The following is a 13282-nucleotide window of genomic DNA, read 5'->3' as shown; positions in this document are numbered from 1 at the left end:
GACTAAGAACTCCCTGTTCAATAAAAACTCGTGGGGAAAATGTAAAGCTATTTGGCACAAAGTATAGACCAATATCTCACATAAGAAGCCAAGATGATTTTCAAAAGGGTTTATGACCTACACATAAAAGGTGACATCATAAACAAATAAAGAAGAAATTACTTATATTTATGGATAGGGGAAGAATTCATGACCAAATAAGAATTAGAGAGGATTCCAGAAGGTGAAATGAACAATTTTGATTATAAAAAAATTAAAAAGTATTTGCACATATAAAATAGAAAAGCAGCTAAAATTAGAAAAGAAGTAGGTAAATGAGAGAATAATTTTAGCAACAAGTTTCTCTGATAAAAGTCTCATTTCTGAAGGGAATGGATTCAAATTTATAAGAATGAAAGTTATTCCTCAGTTGATAAATGGTTGAGAGATAGGAAGAGGCAGTTTTCAGATGAAGAAATCAAAGCTATCAATGTTCAAATGAAAAATGCTTTTAATCAGAAATATTGGAAAATTGTAAATTGGAACATGCCAATTAAAACAACTTGAGGTATAAATCCATCAGATCAACAAAATGAAAGAAAAGGAGAATGACAAATGCTGAAGGGTTTGTGGGAAAATAGGTACATGAATATTTTGTTGGTAGAGCTGCAAATTAGTCCAACTATTCTGGAAAGCAATTTGGAACTGTGCTCCTCAAACTATTAAACTGTGCACATCCATTGACCCAAAAAGGATCGGCACATATAAAAATATTTACAGCAACTCTTTTTATGGTGGCAAAGAATTGGAAAATGAGGGGATGCTATAAATTGGGGAATAGCTGAACAAGTAATAGCATTTGAATGTGATAGAATTCTTTTGTAGTATAAGAAACAATGGAGATAGTTGTAGAAAAGACCTATATGAACTGATGCAAAATGAAGTGATCTGAACCAGGAAAACAATCTATATAGTAAAGACAATATTATAAAAATAATCTAATGTTAAAGGCTTAGTAATGCTGATCAAAACAATGATTTACCATAATTCCAAGAGTCATGATGAAAAATATTCTTCACCTCCATATACAGTTTAGTTAGATTCAGATTGTGTATTGAAATATTCTCTATCTCTTTGTCTCTCTGCTCTCTCCCCAATATAGCTAATGTGGAAACTTTTTTTGTATGACTTCATATTTTTAATGAGTTTTATTTTTTTATTTTTTGCCTTCTAAATGGGTAGAAGAAGTGGGGGTAGATGGAAAATTTGGAACTGAAAATAAATGAAACATGCCACTCACCTCCCAACAATGAAGTGATGAGTGGGGCAGCTACATGGCATACTGGATAGAGTAGTGGCCTTGGAAACAGGAAGACCTGAGTTCAAATATGATCTCAGACAGTTGACCCTTACAGCTATGTGATCCTGGGCAAGTCACTTAACTCCAGTTGCTTTGTGGGGAAAAAAAAAAGTGAAGAACTCAATGCAAATTAAGGTAATTTTTTGGATACGGCAAATTTAGAAATGTTTTGGTTGACAATACATGTTTTGTAGCTGGAAAAAAAAAGAAATAAAGACAAACCTATATAGCTGGGCAAATATTAATTGCTTATTAATAGGTTAAGCAAGTTAATAAAAATGACAACACTATCTAAATTAATTCATTTATTTTTGGCCATACCGAGCAAAGGCTTATTTTGTAGAACGAAAAAGAGAAATAAACAACTCATATGGAGGCAATATCTCAAGGAAACTTGGCCTTAATTCATGGGATAATCATTCACTCTGATAAAAGCTGCAAGGAAAACTGGAGAGCAGTATGGAAGAAATTGTGTTTAAAGCAACACATCTTACCAATCCTTACCAAGACATACTCCAAATGAATGCATGACTTAGACATAAATGGTCATATCATAGGTTAGATCCAAGGATAGAGACAAAATTCATGACCAAAGAAGTGATAGACAAGATCACAGAAAATAAAATGGACAATTCTGATTACATGAAATTAAAGTTTTTGAATGAACAATCCAATATAGCTTAAATTAGAAAGGAAGCAATTAACTGAAAAAAATTGTGCAGCAAATTTCTCTAAAAAAGAGATTTTATTTCTAAAATATTTAAGAAACTGATTTAAATTTATAAGAATAGAAACTATTCCCTAGTTGATAAATGATCTAAGGATATGAAGAAGCAGTTATCAAGGAAAGAAATTTAGGCTATCTATATTATATAGCTATAAATATAGGGAATTATAGAGAGTGGATTCAAATTTATAAGAATAAGAGTTATTCATCAGTTGATAAATAGTGGAGAGATAGGAAGAGCAGTTTTCAGATAAAGAAATCAAAGCTATTGATGTTCAAATGAAAAAATGCTCTTAATCACAAATAATTAGAAAATTCTCCAAATCACTGGTAATTCAAGTAATGAAAATTTCAGCAATTCTGAGGTTCTCCCTCACAATTATCAGATTGTCAAAAGTGTACTTCCCCACCCCCACCTCCCCAAAGCCTAGCCCTAAAATGAAACTGGGGAAAAACAGGCACATTGATACACTATTGGTGGGACTGTGAATAGATCCAACCATTTTAGAAAGCAATTTGAAATTATAAACATATTATTAAACACTAAGTATTCTTTGACTCAATTACACTGTTGCTAAACTTATACCCCAAAGAGTTTTGTCAGCTCTGGGAACAAATGATCAAAGTGTCATTAAGGTTTTGCAACCAGTATAAACTCCAAAGATAGCAATGAGCTCACATAGGTTTAAAAACAAAAAAGCTTTCTTTTATTCCATAGGTGGAAAGAAATCAGTCCAAAAATGAATTTCTTATTCTGCATGTTAGTCCATCATCTATCTCCTCTAGAAGATGACCTGAGGCAGTGTGGCTAAATCTTGATTTATAAATTTGTGGTAGGATAAAGAATCAAACAGTATAGAATAGCAACTATGATGAGGCACAATAGCAACAATGAGGCAAAATTGTCTAGTGACAAAAAGTCCATGAAGGGCTTGTGTCTAGATCTGTTGGTGCTTATTCAAGCTTAGGAGTCATAAGTTCTGTCATTTAATTATAATAGTGTTCATCTAGAAGGTTAGAGCAAAAGACTGTTTTTATGCCAAGTTCAGGGCACAGCTTGCTTACTGGGCTTTAGCACTGGAAAACAAAATGTCTTCTAATAGTAAAAAAGAAAGGATTAAGAAGAGAGGGGTGGTCTTGAATCCTGCTATTTCAAAGAAAGAGGAAATAGTTCCATTACTTACCAGATATTTTTTGTAGTTCTTTTTGTGGAGGCAAAACAAACAAGCAAAATACAATGAAAGGGAGTACCTGTATGCTGAGAACTCCATTGAAGGATAACAAAACAAATGATGGTTTCAAAGAGATAGGGAAAATCTTGTATGAATTGATTCAGAATGAAGTGGGAAGAATCAAAAGTACAATGTATAACATTGTAAAAATGAATAATTTTGAAAGACTTAAGAAATCTGATTAGCAAATAATTAACCATGATTCTAGATGACAGATAAAGAAAAATGTAATTCACATTATTATATACAGTATAAGAAATTCATTTCTGGACTTTACCAATATGAGAATTTATTTTGTTTTATATTTCTATAGCAGTGTTTATACGACAGAGGTGTTCTATTTTAGAAAAAGATCTCTTTGGGGATAACTAAACTAAATTGCCTAGATAAGATCATTGCCTCCCCACCCACCTCACCCAAGGACTGTAACTTCTCTTTTGAAAGTTAAAGTTAAAATATTGTTTAATGAGGGAAGAATTTATGCAGCCATAGCCACTGGAGACCTTAAAAGAAGCTCTTGAGAAACTAAAAAATTGGTGGGGAATTTGAATGTCAATTAGCTTTTAATTTGCCAGAAATCTCTCTTCCCAATTTCACTAAATGATTCAGCACTGGTCTGGCTCTTAGACTGGGGCTCCCAGGTCTGTTTCCCCAATGCCTAGTCACTTGAAACAGTAACACAAATCTCCCTGAGTTATGAGAATCAAATGAGATAATATTTATAAAGTATTTTGTAAATCGTAAAGCACTAGGTTAACATTGGCTATTCAACTTCCTCTATAAGCACCTCAGGGTCTGTGATTTTAGAAGTCTATAAGTTTTTAAAAATTTTTTAAAAATCTTTTTCACTTTTCTTTTATGTAGTTATTTCTCTTTTCATCTTTTCTTTCCAATATAATTCTATTTTATCATTCTTTTTTTTTTTTTAGTTTTCAACATTCACTTTTATAAGATTTTGAGTTCCAATTATTTTCTCTTCCTTTCCTTCCCACCCCACTCCGAGACAGCAAACCAATTGATATAGATTATACAAGCATAATCAAATTAAACATCTCCACATTAGTTATATTGTGAAAAAAGAATAAAAACAAAAGGGGAAAACTATGAAAAAGGAAAAAAAAGTGGAATTACATTTTTACATTCATAACAACTTATTTAGCCATTCCCCAATTGATGAGCATTTTCTCAATTTCCAATTCTTTGTCACCACAAAAAGGACTGCTGTTGTCTTTTCCTTTTTTTTTTTTTTCCTGAGGCTGGGGTTAAGTGACTTGCTCAAGGTCACACAGCTAGGAAGTGTTAAATGTCTGAGACCAAATTTGAACTTAGCTCTGGTGCTCTATCCACTATACCACTTAGCTGCCCTGAGTCCTTTCTTTTTTTATGATCTCTTTGGGATACAGATATAATAGTGATAAAAGGATATGTTCAGATTTTTTGCCAAAGTATCATCACAGGAAGAAAAATTGAGACTGATGAAGGATTTAGTGATATCATCAGTTTATTTGTTCTAAGCTGATTTGGGAGATTATTCAATACAATTCTATAACTTTCTAAGTAATCAAAAGTTACGCATTTTGGACAAAACAATCCCTCAAATTCTTTGTATTCTCCAACCAAACTTTACACAGTTTAATAACTTTCTTGTCATCCCTGTTTAAGGAATCTACACTCTAATCCCATTGGGAATCCTGGAAGATGCATTTGTCTTCTTATAGTCGCACTCTTAGGAGGAACTTTTGAGGGAAATGGACTAGATTCCCCAGGTACCCACCTTTTGACTTATCTGAGAAATTTCCCACTGAAGATGCTAGAGATGGTCCCCATTCAATTATGAACAATTGGAGGAGATTTTCTTATCCACCTGAGTTCCATTTATGCGGAAGTTCTTATCCAACAACAATAGCTGTAATATTTAGGGGTTTATTTTGGCAAATTCTCCAAAATTTCCAATTCTAAATTTCTGGCATTAACCTCTATGGTCCCAAAGCCAGTCAACTGGAGCCTAAAGGTCCTTTATAACTGAATATTCAGCAAAATTAATAACTTTCTTTTAAGACTTCCTAAAATTTTAGCTTTGTTTGTCAGTGACTGACTTAAACTTATAAATATAAGTGAAATAAACTTAAAAGAATTTTAAAGGGAAAAAAAAAGTTGTTTTGACCTTGCTGAAAGAAAGTTCTAGTTTAGCTGGCTAAAAACAAGGAACTAGCATTTTCTCTGCTGGTTGAATACCCTTAATCTTAGTAAAATGAAAGTAAGAAAAACCAGAGGGAAAAAATTTTTGGCTACAAACCAATAGCCAATATTTTAAAAGTTTAAATTATGGCCATATAATTTTTTATAAAAATGGAATTTGAATGCTCTGGAGCTTATAAATTTAGATAAATTAGTCACAAATTCAGAAGTCCTTCTTAGCCCAATGGGGAAGCTTTCTTAAAGAAAATGAATTTAGAGTAAATCAAGATAGACTCATGAATCTTTAGCTCAGAGAGACTACTTACCTCAAACTGAGTACAGATAGAGAGAGGGTAGTCCAGCTTCACAGGGCCATTGTCCATTGGGGAGCCATCAGCAGAAATTTGACCTGGAGTACACTTCCTTTTTGGGTCCTTTGCAGGGGCTGGCCTAAAGAGATTGAGGTCGGGGCAGCTAGGTGGCGCGGTGGATAGAGCACCAGCCTTGAATTCAGGAGGACGGGAGTTCAAATCTGGTCTCAGACACTTAACACGCTCTAGCTGTGTGACCCTGGGCAAGTCACTTAACCTAACCCCAGCCTCAAAAAAAAAAAAAAAAAAAAAAAAAAAGAGATTGAGGTCCACACATCTCAGTAATATGCCTTAACAACATGAGGATTAAAATTGTTCAATCTATAGTAAAAGAGACTGAAGTAGAGCTCTGAGTCAATGGCACTTTCTTAAACAGTCCACGATTCTCTCTGATCTTCTTCACGATCTGAGATACCCATTCTTCCAAGGGCCTTATTTTTATAAGGCTTGATGCCAGATTTGATATCTGAACATTCTAAAGAGGCTATATAAAGTACAGAATCCCATCGTTTTTCAGGCCAAAAAAACCAAACCCAAACAAAACATCAGCTATATTGGAAGGTGGAGGAGGGCATCTCAGGCTGGGTCATCACCATTGATTAAGTGGTCATAAGATAGTCACCTGCTCATGTTGGATAAAATGAGAATAGTCTGGAATTGCAAAAATAAGGACTTTCTATGTCATTGAGTCACCTCTGTCATGATGGACTTGGTCACCATAACAAGGAAAAACAAATGTGGAGCACTGATACTTAGCTTCCTATGATGAAGCAAGTGAATTTATAATCTGCAGCTCAAAGCTCTGGGATCTAACATACAGAATTTATAATCACTAGCCCTATAGAATCACAGCAAACTGACTAATACTGATTGGAATAGAGTGGGGGGCCAAGTGAATTGTTTTTTACATATCCCTATGCAACCTCACTTAGTGATTTTATCAGCTCCCATGGATTTAAACTCAATGTTGACTCTCAATTTTATAACTCCAATTGCTCAAGATATTCCAAATTGAACATCTATATTAGATGTCTTAAAGTCAATATATTCCAAACAGAACTTGTCATCTTTCTCCCTAACCCTCCCCACTGCTACTTTTTCTATTATTGTACATGACAATACTATCTTTCCAGTCTCTTAGGCTTAAACTCTAGGAACCATTTTGGATTCCTCATTATCTCTCACCTCCCATATTTCCCCCCCACACCATTAATTTATTTTTCACTTAATAGTATTTTACTTTTTTCCAATTATAAGTAAATTTGGAATTCAAAATCTTACAAAAATGAATGTTGTAAACTACATTCATTTTTGTAAGATTTTGAATTCCATTTTCCCCTTCTTTTCCTTATATCCCCCCTTCTCAAAACAGCAAGCAATCTGATATAGATTATACTTATTAATTTAATATTTAATCATTTAATATTAGTAATGTTGTGAAAGAAAAATCAGACAAAAGGGAAGAATCATGAAAAAAGAAAAAAAAAAGGTGAAAATGGTATTCTTTTGTGTAGGATGTAGATGACCTTTACCCAAAATGACTACTCAGAGATCACTCAAAATAGAATGAGCTGTTCTATCACAAGATAAGGGAAAGAGAAAGAGAAAGAGGACTAAAGTAGTAAAGATACACAGTATACAAATACAGTATACAAAGTAGTAAAGTAGTTAAGATACACAGCTTTTACATAAGAGATTCCATCACAAGTAAGAGAGCATTGAGAAAGGGGAGGGGGAAGCATCTAATTGGTTGTTGCTATCAGAGAGATTGGAATGGAAGGTTTCAATTTCCCTGAAATCATCTGATTTCTAGGAAACAGAAAATCAGGCCTTCAGGCTTCAGAGATAGCTGGTCAAGGCTCAAGTACATATGGGCCTGCACATATTATACAGTTCATAGGGGAAACACAGAAATAATGAAAATAAAATACAGAAAAAGAATTCACATATTCCAGTAAGCTCTTCACCTTATCTCTGTTTCACACACTTTAATCCTCATTCAGTCTCCATAGTTTTTTCTTTGGATGTGGATTGCATTTGCCCTCACAGGTTTATTGGAGTTGCCTTGGGTCACCATATTTCTGAGAGGCTATGAATCTGTCATAGTTGATGACAGAATCTTGCAGTTATTGCGTTCAATTATCTGTTGGTTTTATTCATCACTTCCCATATCTAAATTCCTGCCAAGGCCTGCAAATTTCACTTTCGCAACATCTCTTGAATGTACTTCCTCTGTTGGGGTGCAGAAGTACTGAACTCCCAAAATATTGGGGTTCTGAATTGATGTCATGCGATATTTCAAAAGAATTTGTAGGCTTATGTTATCTCCAAATCAAGAGGGAAAGATTTTATTATCATGCTATTGAGTTGCAGGCTAAATTCCAAAATCCAGTTTAGCCAAAGAAGTGGGGGACCAAACATTGTTTTATAGAGCACTGATCTTAGAGGGAGAGTTGGGGTGGTTAGGTTAGGCATTTCACTACAGTTACTCATTAGCTTTCAGATGTCACTGATATGCTAATTTTATGGCTTAGAAGTAGAGGTGGGGAGTAGTTAGGTAAGCTTAGGCCCAGAGTAATTGGCCATAAAATGTAAATTAAGATGAGATAATCTAAATGCAGAGATTCTTAAAACAGGCAACTTGGAGCCTATTTCTAAGGTCATTTGCTGGACTAGGTGGTCTGCTGGTTACAATCACATCAGTCAACACTCTTGTGCAGGCTCTCATTACTTTATACATTGATTATTGCAATCTGATTGCAATAAACTGATGATAAGTTTGCTTGCCTCAAGTCTCTTTCTTCCCCTTCTCCCCCCACTCCATTCAGCCTGATCCTGTTACTCTTATGCTCAATAAACTCCGGTCACTTCTTGTTGTCTCCAGGATCAAATACAAAATGCTCTATTTGGCATACAAAAATCTCATAATTTATCCCCCTTCTACATTTCCAGTCTTCTGGAAAGGCACTCTCCACCATATACTCTTTAATCTAGTGACAATGGCCTCCTAGTTGTTCAGTGAACAACATACTCTATCTCTCAGCTCTGGGTGCTATCTCTTGCTGTAACCATTCCTGGAATGCTTTCTATTCCTGTGCTTCCTAGTGGCTTTCTTGGCTTCCATTAAGTCCTAATTAAAATCCTATCTTCCTTAGGAAGCCTTCCCTAATTTGTCTTAATTCTCAAATTCTTCCCTTTATTAATTATTTCCTATTTAGCCTGTATATAGTTTGCTTTGCATATATTTGTTTACATGTTGTCTTCCCCTTAGGCTGTAAGCAGGAACTTTTTACCTCTTTTTGTATCCCCAGTACTTGGCACAGTGCTGGATACATTTTAGGAGTTTAAATGTTTATTGTTGAGTTCTGTCTTTCTTAAGATAGACTTAAAAATTCCTGAGGGAAGTGGTCCAGGAAAGAACTGCGTAGTTTTGGAAAGTTAACCCCAAATTATATTTTTACATTTTATGATCTTTCTTCAAGATTCCTACTACCTTAAATTGTCATGGAGTAGAGCTAGCTTGGACATTTCTTTTTAGGCCAGAAATGACTTAGATATTGATTCATGTTAAATTCAATAAAAATTAAAAAAAAAATTCAATAAAAAAGATTTGAGCATAAATTGTAGAATGTATTATTGTTGTTATTTTCTTTGACAAAATCCTTTCTCTGTTTTTTGATGCTTTTGGGGTTAGGCCTAGTAGTGGCTCAAAAGGTACACACAGGTGATTTTGGGAGAATAGTTTTAAATTCCTTTCAGAATGGTAGTCAATCTCAATTCCTCCACCAACATCAGCTCCCATAGTCCCTCCAACAATTGTCATTTTTTTTTAATTGTTATTTTTACTAATCTGACAGGTGTGCTCTGGAATTCCAGAATTTTTATAATTTTCTTTTTTTTTGTTAGTTTATTTGGAGTTATTTCATTTGGCTTTTGATAATTTGTATTTCTTTAAGAACTGCCTGCTCATATCTTTTGACCACTGATCTATTGAGGAATGTTTTTTTTGCTTTTATACACACACACACACACACACACACACACACACACACACACACACACACACATATTGCTGAGGCAATTGGGGTTAAGTGACTTGCCCAGGGTCACACAGCTAGGCCGTATTAAGTGTCTGAGGCCAGATTTGAATTCAAGTCCTTCTGACTTCAGGGTGGACACTCCATCCACTGCATCATTTAACTGACCCTGCTTGTATATTTTTGTGTCCATTCCCTTTATAGTTTGAATATCAGATATTTAACAGAGAAATTAATTGAAAACATTGTGTATCTCTTAATTTTAATTGCACCGGTTTTGTGCTATTCATACAATAGGACAATCCATCTGCATCTTTAATTTTCACTGCCATTTCTTTATGTCTAGGTTAATAATAGAAAGGATACGAATAAATGGGGCAAGGATTAATTTCTCAGGGGATTGGGGTAGCTCAAGTTCCAGACCATCACCTCTTCATCCCCCATCCCCCATTTCCTGATGTCAAGTTTATGGATTTCACCTTCTGGAATTCAAATGGCAGACAGCCTCTTGAATGCACCCAGAATTTTGTCTGTTTTGTGCTGAGGTGTTATCTTTCAATATCATTCCCAAATTGGGTCTTTGAACTGGAACCCTTTAGTCCTTGGGTGAAAAGTGACTCTGAATAAGGTCTGAGAAGCAGATCTGGTTAAAATTGCTTTGATAAAAAGCTGCAGGTCCTTGCATCCAACTATACCATTTCTAGACCTACAAAGAGGTCAATGAGGAGGTCTCACAAGAACACAAATATTTGCAGCGACTTTTTGTGGTGGTGCCAAAGAAATGGAAAGTAGGGGAATCCCTAATCAGCTGAGGAGTGGTTGAATAAATTATTGGGTTCGAACATAATAGAATACAATTGTGCTGTAAGAAAGGGGACAATTTCAGAGAAGTCTGAGACTCGTAAGCATTGATTCTGAGTTAAGTAAATAGAATTAGGTAAATAATTTTGTAACAGCTACTGTGTAAAACTAAGCAAATTTGAAAGACTATTCCAGTCCACTAACCTGATCCTAAGAATTCTTAGGTTCAAGGAAACTCCTTAGCCTCGAGGGAGGGTTGTGGCTAGCTCAAGGTGGATGAATGGAGTGGGAGGAGGTAAGTGACAATTTCCTAATCTGACCACCTGATGCTAACTAAAATCAGCGTTCCTTTGTTTGAGCCCGCTATCAGGAAGTGGGGGTCAGTGGTGGCCGCGGGCAGAACTGGGCCTTTCTGCAGGAAGAGTAACAGAACTAGCTCCCGAGTCAGCCCTCTCTTCCCAGAGGGTGGGGGGGAATGGGTAGGAGCCTCCCTCCTCCACCTTCCGTTTCTGTCGGGGATGGGGAGGAGGATGCAGCCTATCTGGCCCCGGGGAATGGGGGCGGGGCGGAGGCGGGCACCCTTTGGGGATAGTTTCCCCGGCCCCTCTCAGGGGCCCAGGCATTCGGGGACCAGGCTGGCCATGGCGCGGTCGGGGGATTCTGTGCGGAGGCTGTTAGCCATCTACACCGGAGGCACCATCGGCATGCGGAACCTGGACGGCGGTAAGTACCGGGGTGGCCCCGGGGGAGGGAAGCGTGCACGTTGTGGGACTGCCGAGTTTCTTCTGCCCACCCTCCCATCCGCCATCATCCGATGCGGCGAATCCTTAAAGTCCTCTGGGAGCGGGGATGCAGGTGTAGGCCGGGCGGTTCCCACGTAGCAGTCCCTCCTGCCGAAGGCTCGCCTCCTTGGGAGCGGCGGTGGGTGCCAGTGCCGGTGGCCTCCCATGCTGGGGCAGGGCGCTCTGCTGGGTGGTCTGGCCGGACTGCTCGCCTGTTGTAATAGAAAGGGAAGCGCTCTCTTTGGGAAAGTTACTTCCAGGCTCCGGCTTCACTTTGTTCATCTATACAGAACTCAGGACCAAGTGACCGCTGGCTTTAATCCTTTCAGGCTTTAACTTTTTCTGGCGTTAACTTTCCGTTACCCGGTTCGGAAGACACTGGGGCAAGTAGCCACAAACTTTTAAAAACTTTCTCCCCTCTCCCCTTTCCCCGTATTCACACCCCCCCTCCCCCGCCTCCCTAGCGGCATGATTTCGGTTCATCCTCCAGTGCCTGCTGCCATCTCACCCCAGGGTCATGCCTGTGGAGCCTATGGGGCACTGTAGAAATCATAGATTTAGGAGCCAAAGGCCCAAAGGAAATGAACTGCCTTTCCTGAGGAGGACTCGCCTGGGTAAGAGGAGCACATCCAGAAGCCACATTCTCTGACTCCGCATTGTCAGTCAGCCCAAGGCAACCGGAGGCAAGCATTCCTCTAGAGACCGAAGCCCACACTGATCCAATGTCTGTGATCTTTACTTGTCATTGACTATTGCCAGTGTGAAGCAAGGCTTAAAACGGTGAAGATGTGCCGGATATCAAACCCCGGCAATATGAAACAGCAAAATCCCAAGGAGCTCACTATCCAGTGGGGAAGACAACAGGCAAACAAATACACACAGATGAACTTTATACAGGATAAAGGGGAAATAATTAACAGAAGAAGATACTAAAATTAAGAGGGATTGGGAAGGCTTTGTCAACCCGACTGGAACCAGCCTCTTACTACGGGTGGCTGGAACCGAACAGAGCAGGCTTGAGACAGGAAAGTCAGGGTACAAACAGAAGTTTAATTAATTTCAGAGTGAGGAAAACAATTCTCCTGCAGTGGAGAGGCCCAAGATACTGATACCTATGGCTTCAAAGTGAGCTGGAGCCCTGACGGTGAGGGGTCACAGGCACGGTGTCATAAGTTTGATTCCTAGCAGGACTTCATGTTTCTCCAAGTCCAGAGACCACCTGTTGCCAGTGGGAAGCAATTCTGTGATTTTATTAAGGCTGAGGGTCATCCAGAGGGTGAGCTCATCCAGAGCTCAAAGGATTGTTCTTATGCCAAGCTCAGGACACAGCCTGCTTTGCTGGGTGTTAGCTTTGGGAAATGGAATGCTTCCAAATATCTTGACAGTTTCCTATAGAAAATGGGATTTTTATCTGGGAGTGAAGAAACAAGAATATAGAGAGGAGAAGGGAACATTGCTAGCATGGAGGACCATAAAATGCCTGGAGCTAAGATGTGGAATATCTTGTTTGTTTAACGGCTGGGATGCTTGTGTTAGATCAAAATAATTAGGAAAGCTTACACTAAAAAATTGCTGGAAAGAGGGGTGGTGCTGGGGTAGGTCTGATTGAGTTTTGAATGACAATAGGATTTTGCATTTTATCCTGGAGTATGGAGCCACTACAGTTTTAGGAAGACCCTTCTAGAAAAGCTAGAGTAGCATACTGAAGAGAGAGCCAACCTTGGTTTCAAATTCTGCCTCTATGCTATGTGATTACAAGCAAGCAATCTTATCTCTTAATGCCACCAGTAACTTTCTTGGAGAATGCTGTAGAAA

General features: G+C 37.7%; 1 protein-coding gene across 3 annotated transcripts in view; it reads left to right on the top strand.

Moving 5' to 3' along the window:
* Positions 1-10855: 10855 nt before the first annotated feature.
* The window catches only part of LOC141556654 (60 kDa lysophospholipase-like), a 126153-nt gene continuing 123726 nt past the window's right edge, over positions 10856-13282 (top strand). For 2 of the 3 annotated variants that reach the window (XM_074291118.1, XM_074291119.1), the window contains exon 1: positions 11204-11408. In XM_074291118.1, the coding sequence (XP_074147219.1) occupies positions 11204-11408 (205 nt within the window). Of the gene's footprint in view, positions 10981-11203; positions 11409-13282 lie in introns of those variants that run through there. The other variant, XM_074291120.1, reaches the window with a different exon arrangement.

This window comes from Sminthopsis crassicaudata, chromosome 2 (assembly GCF_048593235.1).
Source record: "Sminthopsis crassicaudata isolate SCR6 chromosome 2, ASM4859323v1, whole genome shotgun sequence".
Classification (NCBI taxonomy): Eukaryota; Metazoa; Chordata; class Mammalia; order Dasyuromorphia; family Dasyuridae; genus Sminthopsis; species Sminthopsis crassicaudata.
This window is presented reverse-complemented; position numbering and strand designations above follow the sequence as displayed.